At 41.0% G+C, this 24,450-nt stretch overlaps 1 protein-coding gene across 1 annotated transcript; it reads left to right on the forward strand.

Moving 5' to 3' along the window:
• Positions 1–1,460: 1,460 nt before the first annotated feature.
• LOC142140042 (uncharacterized) lies at positions 1,461–22,650 on the forward strand. Its single transcript, XM_075197904.1, has 12 exons — positions 1,461–1,504; positions 7,920–7,978; positions 8,359–8,511; positions 8,779–8,896; positions 14,343–14,393; positions 15,426–15,503; positions 17,885–17,941; positions 20,061–20,120; positions 20,238–20,302; positions 21,301–21,388; positions 22,247–22,314; positions 22,389–22,650. The coding sequence occupies exons 2-12, from the start codon at positions 7,929–7,931 to the stop codon at positions 22,618–22,620; spliced, it is 1,020 nt and encodes a 339-aa protein (XP_075054005.1). The 5' UTR covers positions 1,461–1,504; positions 7,920–7,928; the 3' UTR covers positions 22,621–22,650.
• The last annotated feature ends 1,800 nt before the right edge of the window (positions 22,651–24,450 follow it).

The raw sequence follows: 24,450 nt of genomic DNA on the forward strand, positions 1-24,450 counted from the left end.
AGAACCGCGACCTGCGCACCCTCTTGCAGTGAAGCCCAAACTCCCTTACGGAGGTCCCTGGTGAATACCGGGGGCGCGTTTGACTCCGGGCCTCCCTGCTCAGCAGCATAAATACCAGCTAGTGGCCACTCTGTAGCTCTGTGACACATGGGGGGGTATTCAATTGTTAGCGTTAACGAAAAAAACGAGCGCTCAAAAAATCTTAGCGTTAATACGGTAATTACTCGCGGAATTTCAGCTTCAGGATCTTGAGGTTGGTTAGATGACACTTGTGACTGCAATTTTCAAATAGTGCCACAATAGTGGAAAAAGTGCTTTGGTCTTATGCTGATAACAGGTGAACTGTCTACCAAGCTGTAGCTGTCTAGCAGACTGGAGCCCCTGATCTCTGTAGCTCCTTCAGCCTCTCTGTGGAAGCCTCACAAGTCTCCTTCTTGCTCTGACGCTGACCTTTGAGGGACGGCCTGGGTGGTATGATACAGCTTCCAGTTCCTCACAAATGATCTAACGGTGCTCACTGGGAGGTCCAAGCACTGGGATATTATCTTGTAGCCTTTTCCTTGCCCATGTCTATAACGTTATATTTTATTTTCTTAGAATGCTCTTTGGTCTTAATTTTTCACATCTTTCCTTCAGATTCACAGGTAGAGGCTACTTGAAAACCAATTGTTAGGGCAATATATTTTATCTGGTTAAACTTGAAGCTTGCACAGCACCGGAGTTGAATACTTATGCAAGCAGAATTTTAGTACAAAAAAAATCTGCAGATAAATCATGAATTATGAGTTATGAGCCACCTGGTTGACAATAAACATAACAGGCCTGATTCATTAAGGAACTTAAATTAAAAAGTTTCTTATTTCAGTCTCCTGGACAAAACCATGTTACAATGCAAGGGGTGCAAATTAGTTTTCTGTTTTGCACATAAGTTATATACTGACTGTTTTTTCATGTAGCACACAAATACTTGATAGCTTATTTGTACACTGAACTTTAAAGTTGATATTTGTGTGTTACATGAAAAAACAGTCAGTATTTAATTTATGTGCAAAAGAGAAAACTAATTTGCACCCCTTGCATTGTAACATGGTTTTGTCCAGGAGACTTAAATGAGAAACTTCTTAATTTAAGTTCCTTAATGAATCAGGCCCACTGTCTGGAACAATACGTGTACGTGTCATTTGTAATACACACAAATCTGATGACATTTTAGGGGGGGGGGTGAATTATTTTGCAAGTCACTGTGTATTCCATTTACTCAACAACAAACATCAAGAACATCATTTCAAGGTCATGCTTACACCACTGAGCTTGGATGAGCAGCTCTGATCTTCAGGTTACCCCCAAAACACCACAGTTATAATCTATAGGACAGTTTCACTATATGTCCAAGTGAGTGTCTCTGGCCTGGCCCTATTGTGAGATCACTCCATTGTGACCTCAGTGAGTGACCACCCAGAGACACAGCCAGAGAGAAGGAGGCAGAGGGACAGCTGCACATGAGGTTAGTCCCTCTTATACACGTGTGTTTCATCTTCTACTGGAATATTAATGTGTCACACTGGATGTATGGGGACAGGTCTAATTTGTTAAGGTGCATTTGACTAGGATCAGAGAACCTGTTGATGTTCAGTCTTCATCTCCTGCTCAATACAAGCAAACAAATACATCTGGAGCTTATAATAAACCTAATATCTATCTATCTATCTATCTATCTATCTATCTATCTATCTATCTATCTATCTATCTATCTATCTATCTATTCATCCACCCCTCCCTCCCTCCCTCCCTCCCTCTCTCTGTCTGTCTGTCTGTATGTCTATCTATCTGTCTGTATGCCATATAATCTATCCCGATAATCTAAGATTGAACATGTTGATGGTATTTGTCTTGTAAGATACAGCAGCGACTTTTAGTGATGTTCATCTGTTATCAACATCCTGAGATTTTTGATACCCAAGTGCATGATTTTGCATTTTTGGAATTGAACTTCCCTGATGTATCCACCCTGTTACACATCTTTGTGTATTTTACAAATGTACTCCCAGTAACAGCAGCACCAATAAAGATAATGAAGAGCACTGGTCCAAGTACAGATCCTGGGGTTAATCTCTGAATGTTTTCCATTTACTTCAAATCTCTGTTGTCTTTCCTGCAATTGGTGTCGTACCCACCTTTGGATCTAGTACAAAACTTTCCAATTTATTTATCGGCCTTTGATGTGGGACGGTGACAAGACTTAATCTAGATATGATACCTCTCCATCAGATTTGCTTGACATGATCTCCCTGCAGTACATGTATTATTGCTTGGGATCGTGTACATGTCTGGATGTTAGATATTCTACAACTAATTCTTTCAGCAGTGTTTCCATTAATTTCCCTACTGCCAATTATAGCTGGGTGTATTATATCATACCGCTATATAGCTGGGTGTATTATATCATACCGCTATATAGCTGGGTGTATTATATCATACCGCTATATAGCTGGGTGTATTATATCATACCGCTATATAGCTGGGTGTATTATATCATACCGGTAGGAAGCTGGATGTATTACATAACTCTGGTTAATAACTGGTCTTAAATTACACTGGTTAATAACTGACCTTATTACATCATACCCCTATATAGCTGGGTGTATTATACCATACCGGTAGGTAGTGGATGTATTATATAACTCTGGTTAAAAACTGGTCTTAACTTACACTGGTTAATAACTTACCTTATAATATCATACCGCTATATTGCTGGGTGCATTATATCATACCGTTATATAGCTGGGTGTGTTATATCATGCAGGTAGATAGCTGGGTGTCTTATATTATACCGGTAGATAGCCGGGTGTGTTATATAATTCCGGTAGATAGCTGGGTGTGTTGTATCATACCGGTATATAGCTGGGTGTGTTATATCATACTGCTATATAGCTTGGTGTATTATATTACACTGGTTAATAACTGACCTTATTATATCTTACCGTTATATAGCTAGGTGTATTATATCATACCGGTAGGTAGCTGGATGTATTACATAACTCTGGTTAATAACTGGTCTTAACTTACACTGGTTAATAACTGACCTTATAATATCATACCGCTATATAGATTATATCATCATACCGGTAGGTAGCTGCGTGTATTGTATAACATTTTTTAATAACTGACCATATTATATCATACCAGTAGTTAGCCGGGTGTGTTATATCATACCGGTAGATAGCCGGGTGTGTTATATCATATCGGTAGATAGCCGGGTGTGTTATATCATATCGGTAGATAGCCGGGTGTGTTATATTATACCGGTATATATCTGGGTGTGTTATATCATATCGGTAGATAGTCAGGTGTGTTATATCATACCGGTAGATAGACGGGTGTGTTATATCATATCGGTAGATAGCTGGGTGTGTTATATCATACAAGTAGATAACTGGGTGTGTTATATCATACTGCTATATAGCTAGGTGTATTATATCATACCGGTAGGTAGCTGGATGTATTACATAACTCTGGTTAATAACTGGTCTTAACTTACACTGGTTAATAACTGATCTTATAATATCATACCGCTATATAGCTGGGTGCATTATACCATACCGGTAGGTAGCTGTGTGTATTGTATTACACTTTTTAATAACTGACCATATTATATCATACCAGTAGTTAGCCGGGTGTGTTATATCATACCGGTATATATCCAGGTGTGTTATATCATATCGGTAGATAGTCAGGTGTGTTATATCATATCGGTAGATAGCCCGGTGTGTTAAATCATACCGGTAGATTGCCCGGTGTGTTATATCATACCGGTAGATAGCTGGGTGTGCTATAGCATACCTGTAGATAGTTGGGTGTGTTATATCATACAGGTAGATAGCTGGGTGTTTTATATTATACCAGTAGATAGCTGGGTGTGTTATATCAAAGCGGTAGATAGCCGGGTGTGTTATATAATTCCGGTAGATAGCTGGGTGTGTTGTATCATACCGGTATATAGCTGGGTGTGTTATATCATACTGCTATATAGCTTGGTGTATTATATTACACTGGTTAATAACTGACCTTATTATATCTTACCGTTATATAGCTGGGTGTATTATATCATACCGGTAGGTAGCTGGGTGTATTGTATTACACTGGTTAATAACTGACCTTATTACATTATACCACTATATAGCTAGGTGTATTATATCATACCGGTAGGTAGCTGGATGTATTACATAACTCTGGTTAATAACTGGTCTTAACTTACACTGGTTAATAACTGACCTTATAATATCATACCGCTATATAGATTATATCATCATACCGGTAGGTAGCTGCGTGTATTGTATAACACTTTTTAATAACTGACCATATTATATCATACCAGTAGTTAGCCGGGTGTGTTATATCATACCGGTAGATAGCCGGGTGTGTTATATCATATCGGTAGATAGCCGGGTGTGTTATATCATATCGGTAGATAGCCGGGTGTGTTATATTATACCGGTATATATCTGGGTGTGTTATATCATATCGGTAGATAGTCAGGTGTGTTATATCATACCGGTAGATAGACGGGTGTGTTATATCATATCGGTAGATAGCTGGGTGTGTTATATCATACAAGTAGATAACTGGGTGTGTTATATCATACTGCTATATAGCTAGGTGTATTATATCATACCGGTAGGTAGCTGGATGTATTACATAACTCTGGTTAATAACTGGTCTTAACTTACACTGGTTAATAACTGATCTTATAATATCATACCGCTATATAGCTGGGTGCATTATACCATACCGGTAGGTAGCTGTGTGTATTGTATTACACTTTTTAATAACTGACCATATTATATCATACCAGTAGTTAGCCGGGTGTGTTATATCATACCGGTATATATCCAGGTGTGTTATATCATATCGGTAGATAGTCAGGTGTGTTATATCATATCGGTAGATAGCCCGGTGTGTTAAATCATACCGGTAGATTGCCCGGTGTGTTATATCATACCGGTAGATAGCTGGGTGTGCTATAGCATACCTGTAGATAGTTGGGTGTGTTATATCATACAGGTAGATAGCTGGGTGTTTTATATTATACCAGTAGATAGCTGGGTGTGTTATATCAAAGCGGTAGATGGCCGGGTGTGTTATATAATTCCGGTAGATAGCTGGGTGTGTTGTATCATACCGGTATATAGCTGGGTGTGTTATATCATACTGCTATATAGCTTGGTGTATTATATTACACTGGTTAATAACTGACCTTATTATATCTTACCGTTATATAGCTGGGTGTATTATATCATACCGGTAGGTAGCTGGGTGTATTGTATTACACTGGTTAATAACTGACCTTATTACATTATACCACTATATAGCTAGGTGTATTATATCATACCGGTAGGTAGCTGGATGTATTACATAACTCTGGTTAATAACTGGTCTTAACTTACACTGGTTAATAACTGACCTTATAATATCATACCGCTATATAGATTATATCATCATACCGGTAGGTAGCTGCGTGTATTGTATAACACTTTTTAATAACTGACCATATTATATCATACCAGTAGTTAGCCGGGTGTGTTATATCATACCGGTAGATAGCCGGGTGTGTTATATCATATCGGTAGATAGCCGGGTGTGTTATATCATATCGGTAGATAGCCGGGTGTGTTATATTATACCGGTATATATCTGGGTGTGTTATATCATATCGGTAGATAGTCAGGTGTGTTATATCATACCGGTAGATAGACGGGTGTGTTATATCATATCGGTAGATAGCTGGGTGTGTTATATCATACAAGTAGATAACTGGGTGTGTTATATCATACTGCTATATAGCTAGGTGTATTATATCATACCGGTAGGTAGCTGGATGTATTACATAACTCTGGTTAATAACTGGTCTTAACTTACACTGGTTAATAACTGATCTTATAATATCATACCGCTATATAGCTGGGTGCATTATACCATACCGGTAGGTAGCTGTGTGTATTGTATTACACTTTTTAATAACTGACCATATTATATCATACCAGTAGTTAGCCGGGTGTGTTATATCATACCGGTATATATCCAGGTGTGTTATATCATATCGGTAGATAGTCAGGTGTGTTATATCATATCGGTAGATAGCCCGGTGTGTTAAATCATACCGGTAGATTGCCCGGTGTGTTATATCATACCGGTAGATAGCTGGGTGTGCTATAGCATACCTGTAGATAGTTGGGTGTGTTATATCATACAGGTAGATAGCTGGGTGTTTTATATTATACCAGTAGATAGCTGGGTGTGTTATATCAAAGCGGTAGATGGCCGGGTGTGTTATATAATTCCGGTAGATAGCTGGGTGTGTTGTATCATACCGGTATATAGCTGGGTGTGTTATATCATACTGCTATATAGCTTGGTGTATTATATTACACTGGTTAATAACTGACCTTATTATATCTTACCGTTATATAGCTGGGTGTATTATATCATACCGGTAGGTAGCTGGGTGTATTGTATTACACTGGTTAATAACTGACCTTATTACATTATACCACTATATAGCTAGGTGTATTATATCATACCGGTAGGTAGCTGGATGTATTACATAACTCTGGTTAATAACTGGTCTTAACTTACACTGGTTAATAACTGACCTTATAATATCATACCGCTATATAGATTATATCATCATACCGGTAGGTAGCTGCGTGTATTGTATAACACTTTTTAATAACTGACCATATTATATCATACCAGTAGTTAGCCGGGTGTGTTATATCATACCGGTAGATAGCCGGGTGTGTTATATCATATCGGTAGATAGCCGGGTGTGTTATATCATATCGGTAGATAGCCGGGTGTGTTATATTATACCGGTATATATCTGGGTGTGTTATATCATATCGGTAGATAGTCAGGTGTGTTATATCATACCGGTAGATAGACGGGTGTGTTATATCATATCGGTAGATAGCTGGGTGTGTTATATCATACAAGTAGATAACTGGGTGTGTTATATCATACTGCTATATAGCTAGGTGTATTATATCATACCGGTAGGTAGCTGGATGTATTACATAACTCTGGTTAATAACTGGTCTTAACTTACACTGGTTAATAACTGATCTTATAATATCATACCGCTATATAGCTGGGTGCATTATACCATACCGGTAGGTAGCTGTGTGTATTGTATTACACTTTTTAATAACTGACCATATTATATCATACCAGTAGTTAGCCGGGTGTGTTATATCATACCGGTATATATCCAGGTGTGTTATATCATATCGGTAGATAGTCAGGTGTGTTATATCATATCGGTAGATAGCCCGGTGTGTTAAATCATACCGGTAGATTGCCCGGTGTGTTATATCATACCGGTAGATAGCTGGGTGTGCTATAGCATACCTGTAGATAGTTGGGTGTGTTATATCATACAGGTAGATAGCTGGGTGTTTTATATTATACCAGTAGATAGCTGGGTGTGTTATATCAAAGCGGTAGATAGCTGGGTGTATTATATAATTCCGGTAGATAGCTGGGTGTGTTATATCATACTGCTATATAGCTTGGTGTATTATATTGCACTGGTTAATAACTGACCTTATTATATCATACTGCTATATAGCTGGGTGCATTATACCATACCGGTAGGTAGCTGAATGTATTGTATTACACTTTTTAATAACTGACCATATTATATCATACCAGTAGATAGCTGGGTGTGTTATATCATACCGGTAGATAGCTGGGTTTGTTATATCATTCCAGTAGATAGCTGGGTCTGTTATATCATACCGGTACATAGCCGGGTGTGTTATAACATATCGGTAGATAGCTGGGTATATTTCATTACACTGGTTAATATTTGGTTATTCTATATGTATCTGCTGAATCACTATATGTTTTGCTTCTGATAGAAAGATGCCATGGCCTCTGTTGATCCAGAAGATCTCATGGATTCATGTGGTGATGCCATGTAAGTCACTAATAGTACTCTGTGTCTGCACACACGTCAGTGACAGGTTTGCCTCGCACACTCACCTGCTCTCTCAAATAATATAGGACAGGGTCTTCCAGAGTATACGGCAGTCTTGTGTACGTCTCTGCCCCGCTAGTCTCCCTTATTCTGTCTGCTATCTGAGGCCTAACCCGCTGTTACAGAACGTTACCCAGGTCACTCCCTGTTATTACACACAATACGGCACTCACGTCTGTTCCTGCATACAGTGCAGTAGTCGCTTCTGTTCCTGCTCTGCTGTATTCACCTATGTTCCTGCACACACTTCTGTACTTGCCTCTGTTCCTGCATACACTGGTATAGCACTCCGTCATCCTGCACTTTTTGCTTCTAAACAGAGAGATGGCAGAGAGCAGGCAACTGGCAACCGAGGATCGGTGTAAGACACTTAAGCAGGAGAACACTGACCTGTATGAGTTGCTGGAAAAAGCAGACAATGAGATGCTGGGACTGTTCGATGAAGTGACATCCGTGAGAGAACAGAACAACAGGTAATCTCATCATCAACTAAATACAGACAGGATTTCTATTACGTGTTGTTGCTGAACCCTCCTGGTCTTATCACAAGGGGGAATAATTTGTATTATCAGCAGACATAAAAGGATAGATTCCCCAAAGGGTGTTAAGGTGTTAAGGACACTCCCTGCGCGGATGTCACATAACTAATAACTATCTGTAGTTAAGGGTCCCTTGTCCTGTAGCTCATAGACCACAGGTGTACATTAAATATTCTCTAGCAGTAACCTATGTCTGTCCAGCTTGCAGAGACAGATTGCCCAGCTGCAGGATCTGATGGAGGAGGTGGATAACTTGAAGCACCGCTTGGAGCAGAGTATGGAGGCGGAATTTACTGCAGAGCAACAGAGGAAGGACCTGGTATGACTCAGATCTATAATCATTTCATAATGTTGGGGGTAATGTTCATTCATTCTGCCCCAACATCTACACATCTTCCCTCAACATGCGAATGACAGCAAATTGACTCATAGTACAAAGCAGATTAATTATTTCTCTCCCAACTCTTGTCAGTCTTTATATGTATCTCTGAGACAGCAATTGTGGACACTCCCTGCATGTACTATCCTGCAGTGCACGGAAGCTCAGCAGGTGCATTGGTTGGCGCTGCTACCCACAATCCCTGCTGTTGTGGTTGGCTAGATGTCATCACAGAGATGTAAGTGGTGGTAGCCATCAGGTAGGCAGCACATGCGCAGTAAAGCGTCTTTATCAATTCAACGCCCTCTGGTGGTGGATTGATAGATTCATATAACCTGCTGTTTCCTATACACAGTTAAGTGCACTTTGGCTGTCCAATGAGCACCATCTAGTCTCCAGTCCATGTGCAGCTGTTCAATGGTTTTGATGCTGCTGCTGTAAGTGATATTTCAGCAGCCTTATGCAAGATTAGTGTTACATGGCTGTAATAGTTATTATTGTATTTGGGAGCATGAGTTCTTCAAAATATAATTCTCCATCCTGATCTAGGACCAATGGGTTAGCCATCTTTATTAAGACAGAGCACTGACCATTTGGATTTTGGTTATACACAAAAGGTAGAGAAGATCAGGGGCAGGCTGGCCTGGGGGGCAGGAGGTCATCTGCCCCCTGGGCTACCTTTGGCTGGGTCATTGGGCTACCTGCATTTTTGTCCCTTTTAAATGTTCTTAATAGGATGCTGAGCCAAGTTTTGCCTCCAGGCTACAATTTGCCAGCCAGGCCCTGGAGAAAAGAGTGCTTCACTATGGGGTTGGAGATGAAAGAAGAAGACTTCTTTCATCCAGTCAGTGGTGTCAGTATTTGCAGATCGCTTGATCTCTGATTACTGACAAAAGATCATTTGAACCTTCTGAGGGACACTGCATGTCAGAAGAGAAAGAAGAGGAAACCACTAATTCCTCTATGTTTCATTTAGAGGACGTTCGAGCCCCTGATTAAGGCCATGAAAGAGACCTTATATCTAGATAAGGAGGAACCTGGTCCTCTTATGGAAGATAAAGTGTTTGACGAAGCTCCTAAGAGCGAGCTGGTATTTCATGTCTATGAGAAAAAAAAATGAAGCTAGATTAGGAACTGCTGTCTTTCGGTCATCTCGCCGGATAGACCAGATGTTGATCGATTTCTCAGGGTACATATGTCATGAAGTATTTGTTATACATTGTTAACCAGATGCTTGGCCTATGGTGAGTGGGCCATATCTGGGATGGGTAGTGAGGTATATTAGTACTGGTAAGGTAGGGTTGGAAGGGAGTCTTAGGGGGGAATTCAATTAAGGGCAGCACGGTAGCTCAGTGGTTAGCACTTCTGCCTCACAGGGCTGGGGTGGTCATGAGTTTGATTCCTGACCATGGCCTTATCTGTCAGGAGTTTGTATGTTCTCCCCGTGTTTGTGTGGGAGGAAACCGGGTGCTCCGGTTCCTCCCACACTCCAAAAACATACTGGTAGGTTAATTGGCTGCTATTAAATTGCCCTTAGTATCTCTCGGTTTCTGTGTGTGTGTTTGGGGATTTAGATTGTAAGCTCCAATGGGGCAGGGACTGATGTGATTGAGTTCTCTGTACAGCGCTGCAGAATTAGTGGTGATATATAAATAGATGATGATGGTGTTGAAGGGCATGGTTATTGAGTTCTTACAACAGATCTACCTGGGTAACCACTTTATTCAGACACTTCAATTGATTTGCTGAGACTTTCAAAGAACTTTGGTTTGTCAGTAGCAACAAGAGAAGCACTATGACAGCAGGGACAGCATTTAAGCAGAACCTATGCTTGAGGGAGTGCTACTATTTGGACCCCAAATTATAGCAAGGAATACAAAAGGAGACATACATTTTCCACCTACCCAAAAGAAGAGAGTCGTCAGGATTGAGGGCATATAAAGATGTGAAGCAGCATTAGCTACCCACAGGGGCGCACGGAGGATTTTTCAGGGGGGGTTTCCTCCACCCCCGTAAAAAAAAACCTAGAGACCTGCCGCGCATGCGCAGCAGCTCCGTTTCGGCTGCACTGTAGTATACAGCAGCCGCGGCGCTGTCAAAGAAGCGTCCGCGGTGGTGCTGTATGCAATACAGCACCGTCGCGGACGCTTCGTAGACAGCGCCGCGGCTGCTGTATACTACAATGCCGGTATGCAAGGGCACTTTTTTAGCGGAGGGGGTGGGGTTTCTGGAGACCCAGAAACCCCCCTGCGTGCGCCACTGACCCACAACTGGAAATCTGGTCAGTTGAATTTGTTTGGAACAAAAAAGGAGGGAGGAAGTAGTCCAAGTATAAAGAATTCAGTAGGTGCACAAACCCTGGTTACACCCATAGTGGGCAGACTGGTTTATTTCAGGCCTGTTTGGGCTCAGATAACCCACAATCAAAGTATCAGAGAAGTATTGACAACGGTTTCCACCCAAAATATCATCAGGGATGTTGGAGCCAAGAATCTCCTGTGTCATGGAAGCCCACTAGATACTGCAAAGAATTCTTAATAAACTGGTGCCAGACTCGCCTTCATCCATCCAGCAAGTTGAGATTTAAGAGAATATTGCTAAACACCTCCTTTTGTCATTGCTAGAAGATCATCAATACAATGTTCAATGGCGAAGAAGAAGGGTCTGCGATGTCCTGTTTCTACAGCGCTTATAACAAAAACCGAGGGGTAAATGTATTAACATGCGGGTTCTTCAACACCCGCGAGTTCAGCGTCTTCGGCGATTACATTTAAAGCGGCGCTGCCTTGTAAAGGGAAGTTTCCCTTTACAAGGCAGGGCCGCTTTAAATTTAATCGCCGAAGACGCTGAACTCGCGGGTGTTGAAGTACCCGCATGTTAATACATTTTCCCCTGAACCTGTTTGCATCGGCTCCACCTCAAACTTTACATTTCCTTAAACAAGGAACAAAGAATCCAGAAATATGTCAGTTGACTTACTCAGACAGAGACAATGAAGACTGTGACAATGATGGTCATGGTTAAACTGCAGGGACCTCAGGAAATGTGTATCATAGAAGAGTCCACCCTGGGACATTACAACAACGGATGCTAATGTCTTTGGGTGGGGGGTGCTCATGGAGGATCAGAATGCTTGGCGTCTACTGTCTGTTCAGTCTTAGAAGTTGTCCTTCAAGGAAGTGTACCTCTTCATCATCATCATCATCATTTATTTATATAGCGCCAGCAAATTCCGTAGCGCTTTACAATTGGGAACAAACATTAATAAGACAATACTGGGTAATACAGACAGACAGAGAGGTAAGAGAACCCTGCTCACAAGCTTACAATCTATAGGACAATGGGAGTTTGAAACACAAGGACATGTGCTACATCATATTGCACACTGGACCAGCTAGAATGTAAGGTAAAATTACTGAGTGGGCTGTGTGTGTACCAATGTTGGTTAGAGGGTTGTTGTCTTGTGTTAGCTGTGTAGAGGGTGGTAATAGGGGAGATTAAGATGGTGGTTAAGGAATATCATAAGCTTGTCTGAAGAGGTGGGTTTTCAGAGAACGCCTGAAGTTCTGAAGCCTAGAGGAAAGTCTTACTGTGGGAGGGAGGGAATTCCACAAAGTGGGTGCAGCCCGAAAAAAGTCCTGTAACCGAGAATGGGAGGATGTGATGTGTACCTCGCTGTGTAAGCCTTTCAGAGATCCATCAAGGGATATGGATATGGAGTCAGAATCCATTTATAAAACAACCACTCAATAGTCAGATATCTAAGGAAACAAGCTGCACTCAGAGTATATCACTTCCGTCTTGGGCAGAGACCAAACTGCAATAACTAATAGCATCTGCTATCTTAACCCACTTACATGGAGTCATATAGGTACATATACATAAGTTTTATAACCTTCAGCACAGATAGAGCAACTATCAGTGTACCTATTGGCCACAGTACAAAAGACGAAGACTCACAACTTTTTCTCTTGGTTCCAAGATCAGTGAGCCAATTCAGGGATGAATTCTCCATGCTGTGAAATTCCCATTGGCTTATGTGTTTGCCTTTCTCTCTCTATCTCTCTTCTATTCAATTTCCTCAAGAAGACTTGAGAGGACCAAGCTTTCATATCACCATCTGGACATGCTCAGCTTGATGGCTTGAAGTTTGCCTATATGAAAAAAGTAATACTGTAAGTGTTCTGTTTGCACCAAGGAAACAAATACTTCTGAAAATTATTACAAAGAATTTTCATTGCGGCGCAATCAACACTACAGCTTTACCCAGCCAACACCAGAAATGATCGTGGAGATCCTACAGGTTTGTCTTCAGAAGGTTCTCAGCATTAACACACTTTGAGCTCAGGTTACAGCTCTATCTGCCCTATCAGAAAGTAAGTGTGTGCAGCATTTTTCGGTTATACGATCTATAGAAGCTGAAGAAATAAGGAATGCACCCCTAGGGTCTAGCACTAGTTTTGGAGGCCCTATCAGAGCTACCTTTGAGCACCATGACAGAATTAGACTAAGGGGATTACCTCTGAAGACATTTTTCTTTACAGCCATCACCTCAGTCTGTAGGGTTTGTGAGTATCCAAGAGGATAAGGTGCAACCTTGCAACCAGATATTAAGTTCCTCCCTAAAGTATAAGTGTGGTCTTACTGAGGACAGATTACTGGCAGCTCTCTTTGACAGACGCCAGGACCAGAGCAAGAAATATGGCATAAGATGGATGTTCTTATGGCTTTAAAAATAAAACCAATGAAAGAACAAAACCATTTAAGACATCAAATTCCTTATTTCTAGCATTTGGAGGTCCAAGATCAGAACATCAAGCTTCTAAAAGAACTGTTGCTCATTGGATTACCCTTTGCATCAAGATAGCTTGAGCTCGTAAATATCTCAGTCTTATACTGAGGCTCATTCTACAATGACAGTTTTGATGGCTTGGGCGACTGCAACAAGAGTGTTGCTTGAGGAATTAGGCAAAGCTGAAGCGTGGTCATCCATGAAGACCTTTGTGAAGCACTATCAGCGTGACAGTCTGCAGCTTCTTCTGACTATGGACATAACTTGCATGTTAATGAAAGAGATTTGGCATTACACCTCCCACTGCTATATGGACGTCCAAGAAAAAAGACATAGCATAGTTTTCTTTCCTGGAACAGAAGTCATGGCGGTGGGCACCATTCTCACCCATTCCTGCTTTGTACCCATACAGACTGGGGAGGGTTGGGAGAGAGGTAAGATATATCTGCACTGTGATTCCCTGACGTTCTCATAGCAGAGGGGATTAACACTTCTATGTCTGCCCAGGGGAATAAACTGACAGGAAGTGTGACACATTTATTCCAACTCTCTCTCTCCAAAACTATCTTTATAACCGCATTGTTCCCCGGGCAGGAGAGAAGATGTCTGCAGGTAGAAAACAGAGCAGAGGAGTTATCAAACCAGGTCAGTCTATCTTTACCACCGCATTACGTAATATTATAAAGTCACCATATTCCCAGGCGCGGTGAGCGTTCTCCCAGGAATAACAATTGTCCCATAAGACCCAGGCTGAATCCTCCAACACACACTTTATTGCTGACTGTTCTGCCACTGAAACAAACATGATTCACGTATACTATCGTGTTTAATATGTCCGTGATAACAGAGAGGAAGTGATAATAAACACAGCAAGCACCATCACCCCAGGTGTATTAATGTACACAGCAATCACTCCTGGGGGTATATTTACTAAACTGTGGGTTTGAAAAAGTGGAGATGTTGCCTATAGCAACCAATCAGATTCTAGTTATCATTTATTTAGTACATTCTACAAAATGACAGCTAGAATCTGATTGGTTGCTTAGAGCAACATCTCAACTATTTCAAACCCACAGCTTAGTAAATATACCCCCAGGTGTATTACTATACACAGCATTTATCCCAGGTGTAATAATATACACAGCAATCACCCCAGTTGTATTAGTATGTACAGTATTCACCCCAGGTGTGGGCATTTTATGACTGACAACAACATCTTTTCCAATCACGAATGTAAGAGCAGATTACATAGATTTCCAACCACACACAAATATACTCCCCAACAAAGTTCAAGCAGGTGAAAGTCTGTCACTTATTTAATGAAATGCTGGATATCTACGTAACCTGAAGTGTGCTCGACCCACAAACAACCTCCCCCATACAGGGGCAGACAACAACCCCACTTATCCTGTTCATTTGTAGTCTGATTTATAGGAAAATAAGATCTGTGAGCTAAAGATCTCTATTAGGAAAAAAATGGGCACTTTTCTTGGGGAAACTGGGACACATCGGCACACTAACGTAGCCATAACCTGCAAATAAACCCCTTTGTGCGAGAAGAGGACACTGTATAATATTTTGTAGAAATGTACAATCTAGTGAGGGGTATACAGTCATACAGACAGAACTATATTCCTGTGTCCATGTTGTATCTGTATGTAACTCTCTCTATTACAGATCAGCGACTGTAACTTTGAAAATAAGTTACTTTATGAGGACGTCACCAGAATGAGGCTGCTCGTCGCAGAGCTACAGGTGCAGTAACATTTACTATATAGAGGTGGCGGCTTTTTATACGTTACCCAGAGATGATGCCGCCCGGGTATATTTGTCATGTCGTAGGTATAGGGAACAGATTCATGTTTGACCTGTATTTAAAATAGTCTCTTCTATGTACCTACTGGTAGCCGGGTGGAATGGATGGTCAGGATATATTATGTATTATCCCTTATTTATATAACGTCTACATATTGTGCAGAGTTTTACAGAGAGTGTTTCATAAATCAATTCTTGTCCCGTTAGAGCTTACAATCTAAATTCTCTCACACAAGCACACACTAGCATCAACATAACAGTATGTGTTTGGACTGTTGGAGGAAAAATGAGAGTACCCAGAGGAAACCCATGCAAACACGGGGAGAACATACAAACCACACACAGATAGGACCCAGATAGGCCCCAGCACTGAGGCGGCAATGCCTATCTATAATATAAAAGCCTAGCGGCGTGTGTTAGTCTGTGTGTGGAAAAAAAATAAAAAGCTGCAGCGCCACCTGCTGGGCGGAGTTATACACTGACCTACTAAATTGTTAACATTATCTATTATATAAAAGTAAAAGCCTAGCGGAGTGTGTTAGTGTGTGTGTGTGTGTGTGTGTGGAAAAAACTATTTTCTCTGAAAGGGCTCATCCAATTGACCTGAAATTTGGTATACTGACATCATTTGACAAAAAAATTAGAATAGTGAAGTCAGTTAACTTCCATCATCCCCCCTTCCCCCCGTGGGAGGGGTAGTAAAGGCTAAATTTATGAGTTGAGGGGTCCAACTAATTTTCGTGAGGTAATTTTACCTCATGAACACACATTAAAAAGGGCGCTTGCGTCGGGAAGTAACGCTCTTCCCCTGAGGAGGCCCGGGCTAGGCCCAAATGCATGACAAGAACCTTTTTAAGACCTTAAGTAGCTTGATTTGACTAGAATGCATGAGTATCATGCACGGGTCAACTTGTGTGTATATATATATATATATATATATATATATATATATATATATATATATATATTAGTGAGTCTGCATTCCTCACTTCCCGCACATGCTGTCGGTAATGTGTTATTGTAATTATTACATGTGTAAAGTGTACAAATTTGGTTTAGAAAGTATTTATGCATAAAAGCAATGTGCTCCTTTAGGATGTATCGCCCTCTGTACCTGTAGGCTGCTTCCCCAGCCCAGGCCTAGTTGATGTTGGACCATCACTCTCACTCACTGTCCAGTAAATAACTTTATCTGTATCACTAAGTTATCTGTGTATCATTGATTTAATAGTAGGGGCCTGACTCATGAAGGCTTGCAAAATTAAAATTTTTTAAAACACATATAATTTGGGAACACGTACGTCCAGATTCAACTAGACGCAAATCTGAAGAAAGGTCTCAAGTTGAGTACGAGTCTGGGTGCGGATATACGCCACTGGTCGTACAGAGACAGTCACAACGTACCGCAGAATACGTACGGACATATGTAGAATATAAAGGCCCAGCAGAATGCACAGAAAAAAAAAAAGTATTCAATTATTGTCACCTGTTAATAATATAGGGCCTGATTCATTACTGTTCTTATCTTTCCGTTTGTTCTTAAAATACTCATTGCAACTTCCGCACAAGATAAGATTATGAAGAGGTTAATGAATCAGGCCCATAGTCATTAATGACAAAACATTTAAATAAAAAAAAATTCCCCCATAAAACACATTTACGAAGATGTTATTAATGTCTATTGTACATAAAATACATTTTTATAGTGGCTCCTGATTGCAAACACATGTTCTAGCTGCATACACAGCCATCATCACTAGTAATCGGTATTTACACCCGACCTGTAGCTGGTGCAAGATATATGACAGAAAAACACGTTCCTGAGAGATGCCTTGGCACGTCCTTACCGTACATTGACTATATGCATATTCCCATTCTCCTCCCCGTTCCGACGCACGAACTCGTAGCCTGTAGTATGTGTCCCTTGTGTTCGAAGATGAATTGATAATAGCAATAATACTCCACTCACCTGGGGGTTAATGTATCAAGCTGAGAGTTTTCCGGCGGGTTTGAAAAGTGGAGATGTTGCCTATAGCAACCAATCAGATTCTAGCTGTCATTTTGTAGAATGTACTAAATAAATGATAGCTAGAATCTGATTGTTTTTTCAAACCCACCGGAAAACTCTCAGCTTAATACATTTACCCCCTGGAGTTCTAGTCGGGATTTGTCATTTAAATGTTGCTTTTATGTATAAAGTTTTCAAAATAAATTTCTATACAAGATCGGAATGAAAAAATATATAGAATGACCAATTAGTTCCTTTTTCATGAAATTCTTTTCTCTCGTTCTCCTATAAAATGACTTTCTCCTTGTTGTAGACAAGTCTGCAAAAGAAAACTTTGGAGTTGAAAGAGAAAGAAGATCTCTTGCAAAAGGTGGGTGAGCAGCGCGGACTGAGGTGTTAGGGTCACATGTAAAGAGTAAGTGGGATCTTCCCTCGGACAGGTATATCTTAATGATACCCTCAAATTGTTTGCTCAGTTACATTTGCGCCTTCCCCAAACATAATTGTCTCTTCTATACTTACCCCCAGCTTCACCATGCCTTGTTGGCACAGTTTGGTGGCACTCTCCTTACCTTCAGGTCATCCGCTCACTTCTAATGTTTTCTCTCTTCTCACTCCTGATAATTGGGAAGGATTACGCCTGGGATGGGAGACAGATCTGGGTCCTGTGACTGATGAGACCTGGGGGTAAATGTATCAAGCTGAGAGTTTTATGGCGGGTTTGAAAAGTGGAGATGTTGTCTATAGCAACCAATCAGATTCTAGCTATCATTTTGTAGAATGTACTAAATACATGATAGCTAGAATCTGATTGGTTTTTCAAACCCGCCGAAAAACTCTCAGCTTGATACATTTAGCCCCTGGAGTTTTATGCTTGACAGTGCTAGAGAGGTCACCTCTTGTACCCGATATAGACAATTCCAGCTGTATATCCTACATAGAGTACATTATTCTCTGCACAGACTGCTCCATATGGGTGCCAGATCCGATGCTTATTGCCCAAAATGCGGAGATGTCCGCCCTACCATTTGGCACCTGCTCTGGAGCTGTTCTGTAGTCGGAGACGTTTGGTCGCTGGTGGTGTTGGGCATACGGACGGGTATTTTTGTTTCCCAGGACATGTGTGTTTGGTCTCTGTCTCTCTCTCTCTGTCTGTGTGTATATTAGGGAATTTAGATTGTAAGCTCCAATGGGGCAGGGACTGATGTGAGTGAGTTCTCTGTACAAACTTTCAAGTGTTCTCTGAAAACCCACCTCTTCAGACAAGCTTATAATATTCCTCAACCACCCTCTTAACATTTAGCTTATGAGTCACTTTTCACTTTTTTCCTTTGCAGTCTGGCTGAGCCAAAATGCAAAATGTAGACTTACCCTCATGGGTTAGATTTACTAAGCTGCGGGTTTGAAAAAGTGGGGATGTTGCCTATGGCAACCAATCAGATTCTAGCTGTCATTTTGTAGAAGATACTAAATAAATGAAAGCTAGAATCTAATAGGTTGCTATAGGCAACATCCCCACTTTTTCAAACCCGCAGCTTAGTAAATCTAGCCCCATGTGTCAAACTCCCATTGTCCCATAGATTGTAAGCTTGCGAGCAGGGCCTTCTCACCTCTTTGTTTGTTTATTAGTTTACTATCTTTGTCTCCAATTGTAAAGCGCCACAGAATATGTTGTAATGATGTACAGCGCTGCGGAATCAGTGGTGCTATATAAATAAATGGTGATGATGATAGTTTAGGAGTTGATCTGCTTCTGGGTAGAAGCCCAACCATATATATCTCCTCGCTTTGACCAAGGTCATTATTGCCAGAACACGGATAGCCCAAGGGGGGCCTGACTTTGGTAGCTGGGTGGTCCTGGTTAATGAAGTTATGGGGCATGAGCGATTTACGTATTAATCCTGAAATGCTATGCCTAATTACTTTAAGGTGTGGTCCAGATGGGCAAAGCTGACAATTTTGATCATGGTTGAGTGTGCTCCCCCTTCCCCTCCCACATATTCGCTTCTTGGATGTAGCTGATGGGAGGCACTTATCCTGCTAACACTCCAATGGTTTGACACCCTCTCCTGTAGAGATGAGAGCAAGTGAGGTAGACATGTTTAGTCATTTGATGCATCACAATACTGATCTGTTAATAGTAATAGTAATATAGTATTTTGCAGTGGTTGATATGTTGTATTTACATGCTTATTAGTGAAGTGTGGTTTGAGACTTACAATGGAACTATGTTTTGTTTCTTTCCTTCTGTATTGTTTTTAGAAAATTTGAATACAAATATTTGATTTAAAAAAAAAAAAAAAGAGTAAGTGGGGGTCTCGTACTTAGGGGCAGCAGTTTCAGCACAAAGGAAAAGTTGGGTGTAATTATTCTGAACTGTTGGTTTTTGGGGGTGAAGTTGTCACAACATTGTTAGATGAGGGGAGATTAGTGACATTGGGGATAGGGCCAACCTCTGGGTCTGACTTCAGTATCTTGATCTGTTTTAGAGAGACTCAGTCATGGAAGAGATGAATCTGACGGTGAACGAGTATTCGTCTATTATAGAGGTAATAGAGTAACCTGGTAATAATCTGCGAAGAAAAATTGTGGCCGAATGATCCGAGTCCCATGGAACCAAAAATACCTTGTGTATAATAGATTTCACCCAGTATCTCTCCCCCTAGGTTCTGAATAACAAGATCCGTGCGTTGCAGTCTCAGCTGGAGGAAACCTGCCAGGAAATAGCTCTGTCAGTATCTGTATGGTTTATTCCATGTACATATATTGCTATATGATCTACACATGAACATCTGTGTAGTAATCAGTGCTGTCCATTCTGTATTAGACATTTTAGGAACACTGTAAGCCCTGCTGTAGAAACTCCAGAAAGGCTCTATCTATACTATTCTTGTATCTCTAGAAAGGCTCTCTCTATACCAGGGCTGGCCAACCTCTGGCTCTCCAGGTGTTGTGAAACTACAAGTCCCAGCATGCCCTGCCAGCAATAGACTGGCTTTCTACTTGCAAAGCATGCTGGGGCTTGTAGTTTCACAACACCTGGGGAGCCAGAGGTTGGCCTGGCCTGGTCTATACCGTTCTAGTAACTCCAGAAAGGCTCTGTCTATACTATTCTTGTAACTCTAGAAAGGCTCTGTCTATACTAACTCCAGAAATGTCTATACTGTTCTAGTAACTACAAAAAAGGCTCTGAGGGAAATATATGAAGCTGCGGTTTGTCAAAATCATCGGTATTCTCAGATTCTTACTTACCATCTTTTCTTCCAATCCAGAAACACCCCACCTTGGAATGTAACAGACTGCTCACTAGGAGCTCCTGGGGAAAATGAGTTAAAGTCCAGTAAACCTGTGTATTTAATACACGTCCAACCAATCAGAAGCCATCTCTCATTCCGAGAGGAGCAGAGCTGATGCTAAGTAGCATGGCATGTTAATGAATGAGGGGGGGGGGGGTGTTAACATTTATGGGGGTTTTCCTAAATCACATTGGGATTCAAAACCGTTGCACATCGCCGGCGATTTGCATTTGGACAGCTTGATAAATTTCCCCCCTACTTTTGTAGTAACTTGATAAATGCTCTGTCAATGATGTTCTAAGGACTCCAGATAGAATCTGTCTGTTCTAGTAACTGTAGAAATGATAGGAGTACCTCCTGTGAGGTACTATGACCATGGACTGTTGTGAGTACACAAAATAAGTTTAAATAATAGTGTTTTCCGGTCCCTTAGGAGGAAAAATATGGAGCAGACAAGCGTGATATCCCCTGATCCCGCAGTGAGTGGCACTCTGATGTACGAGATGGTGCAGGTTAAACTGGTGAGTAAATCTTCTCACTCATGTAGAGCGCTGACGTGGAGCAGGGAGACAGCAACGGCAGTGATTAGCATAATAGCCGGGTCGATTAGCATGCTAATGGCAGGAAACATGGAGCTCTATCAGTGAAATTGGTGTAGTACTTTATTTTGGCTACAGGCTGCTCCAAACCATTTAACAAAGGAGGACCTGTTACTGTCCTCTTTCAGCTGGACATACATAATAGAAAGACCACTATCCAATTAAGCAACTCAATTGGTGTCCAAGGTCTAAGCACTCTGGTCAAGTAGCCAGATTTCCTCTGCTTTACACTAGGACCTATTAATATGGTTGGATGATGACCAGACAACACACCTAATCATATTTTCCAAAATGCAGGTTATTGATCTAATTGATTTCAGTTGGATTATTATCGGATGTGTTCATTTAGGGGCAAAGCAATGCAATATTGGTCCAAATGCCCAATTTTGTAGCCTGGTTGGTTAACTTTATAATGGTGTTTTTACCATGTCCTTCGTAGTCTATATCTGTTCTCTGGTCTCACATCTTGAATCACCCCCATGAAACCTACATAACACATTTATGTCTCATCTTATGCAAACTTTTAATGACTTCCGTAATGTCAATGACTTCTGGAGGTAAATGTATCAAGCTGAGAGTTTGAAAAGTGGAGATGTTGCCTATAGCAACCAATCAGATTCTAGCTGTCATTTTGTAGAATGTACTAAATAAATGATAGCCCGAATCTGAATGGTTTTTCAAACCCACCAGAAAACTCTCAGCTTGATACATTTACCCCCTGGTGTCAAACTTCTTCTAAGTCCTGAATTCCACCACTCCTCTTCTGTGATTTTCCTCCAGGAGAAGGAGCTGCTGAAAAATCACTTGGATAAGGAACGACAGAAAAAACGTGGCTTTTTAGGACTAAGGTGAATTTTGATTTTTATTACTCCTTCCAATATCATCACAAGTGTTCATTGCAGTAACAGCCGTTCTCTTTCAGATTGCTGTTTAACATGTTGCTGCAGCTGCTGTGGTGTTACTTCATAACCTTCGTGTCCACTGGCTTCTTCCTCCTCTTCGTCTACTACCTGCTGCAAGTCATAAAAATTATGAACCCAAACTTCCAGGGACTGAACCTTCGCTGCTTCCTCTCTCCACAAACTGTGGACATGATACAAGAGGTTCTTCGGCCTTACCTGGTGCTCGAAGGGCCAGGGGTTGTGCCATCATAGTAATAAAAAATCAAAGCAGCATAAACGATGTCATAAAGAAATTAATTAAACTTAATCAAAAATAGTACAATGTTCACAAATGGGATATAATTGGGGTCACTTAATAGCCTCCTGCCCATTTTTCCTTTTTTAATATCTCAGGGAAGAGAGAAAGAACAGGAGAAAGATCCTAGCAAATTACCCTTTATTAACAATTTACTAATCAAATACACTCACATTATGAAGATAAAAAAACATATATATATAAATTCTGGTGTGTTGTAGGTCTTCCTAGCCAACACTGCAAAAAGCATATGGAGAAAAAGAGTCCTTGTTGGACTTCCCATTGACACCAATGAGTTTCAACCTAGCAGATACATCCAGAATAATAGAGAGGTCAAGGTCAAACTTAGTCCCTACCGGTTTTGTCTCTTTTAACAGACTTCATCAGGGAGGAAAATAATAGATAGGAGTATCTACTGTGACGGACTACCTATAGGAGTATTATTTCATATGCAAAGATGATCCGCAACATAGTACCTTTGGTGAGGCTACATTAACATGGCTCCAGCAAGGTTCCAGATCCGTTAAAGAATATAAAACTGAGTACCAGACGTGGGTTGATGATACACATTGGAATGTTGCAGCCAGATGCCATCAATTCCGCATAGACCCCAGCGATGGGGTAAAAGATGAGCTGGAACATTAGGAAATTCCAAGGGTCTAGAATTTATTCTCAGCGCATCGATATAGATGCCTGTCTTACAAAACAAAGGGAGGAAAATGAAGGAGATTAAAGCCAGGCTCCTGGTCTTCTTCCTACCACTTAATTTCTCTTGCCACCCCTGGGCCAGCTGTCTCTGAGGAATAGGCTATGCAAAGGTGGAACATGAGGATGTAGTTTGAGAAAAATTAGCAAAGGAAGTAGCGCTAGGGAATATGGCCGGTCCTTTCATGAGTTAGCCATCCTGGATATGAAGGTGTCACCTCTTGGTGTCCTGTAGACTCCATGATTTTCCCAAAAACGAGGGGGTCAAGTATTTGGTCACGATGCAAGAAGGCGGTTTAACGGAGGCACATCGTGGACATCGGCCTATCGTGGAAAACAACACAATTTACGTTTGTAATGAATCGGGCCCATCATGTCTAATTGCTGGGCCACCAGTAACTTTGGCTGATGAGTCTTGTGGACAACCCTATGCTCTGCAGTCTATGCACTGTGATGGGAATGAAGGATCTCCAGTCGCAATCCTCTGTTTGTCCACATATTATCTGGCACCACATCCATTTTTCACCCAGAATGTAGATGCTTCTTAAGGAAATTCAAAACAAGAAATGATTCAAGTGGCTGAAGTACTACAAATAGCAGCAATGGAGAAACAGACTTAAAGATTTTAAACATATTTGGGATAGATAATGATAATTGTGATAGGAGCAAGGCTGTGCTAGTTTTCGTAGTATAGGCAAGAGCAGAGTAAGCTGTAGTTAAAAGGAGGGTTTTCAAAGAGCATTTACAAATTTGAAGGAGAGTCTGATCAGGCATGGTAGGGAATTCCATGGGTGGGTAGTAGCACAGGAGAGGAGGGGAGGTAAAGGCCAGTGGCAGATCTAAGAGGGTGTATTTCGACAGAGGGGGTTTAAACAGGTGGTGCTGTTGAGGGCTTTGAAGGTGAGAGTGGACAGATGAGTAAGGTGAATGCCAGACAGCCAGGTTGCAGTATTCGAGACAGAAGATGATGAGAGAGTGGTTAATAGTTTTGGATGCATCTCTGGTAACAGGGTGTATTTTAGCAATATTTTGAATGTGAAGGTGACAGGACTGAGATTGGATGTGATTAGTAAAGTAGAAGT

This window comes from Mixophyes fleayi, chromosome 2, assembly GCF_038048845.1.
Source record: "Mixophyes fleayi isolate aMixFle1 chromosome 2, aMixFle1.hap1, whole genome shotgun sequence".
NCBI lineage: Eukaryota > Metazoa > Chordata > Amphibia > Anura > Limnodynastidae > Mixophyes > Mixophyes fleayi.

Coding starts and splice junctions, on each gene's coding strand:
- LOC142140042 (XM_075197904.1), top strand. CDS start 7,929: ATGGCCTCTGTTGATCCAGAAGATCTCATGGATTCATGTGGTGATGCC. Junction 7,979..8,358: donor GATTCATGTGGTGATGCCAT/GTAAGTCACTAA, acceptor GCTTCTAAACAG/AGAGATGGCAGAGAGCAGGC. Junction 15,504..17,884: donor TGCTCGTCGCAGAGCTACAG/GTGCAGTAACAT, acceptor TCCTTGTTGTAG/ACAAGTCTGCAAAAGAAAAC.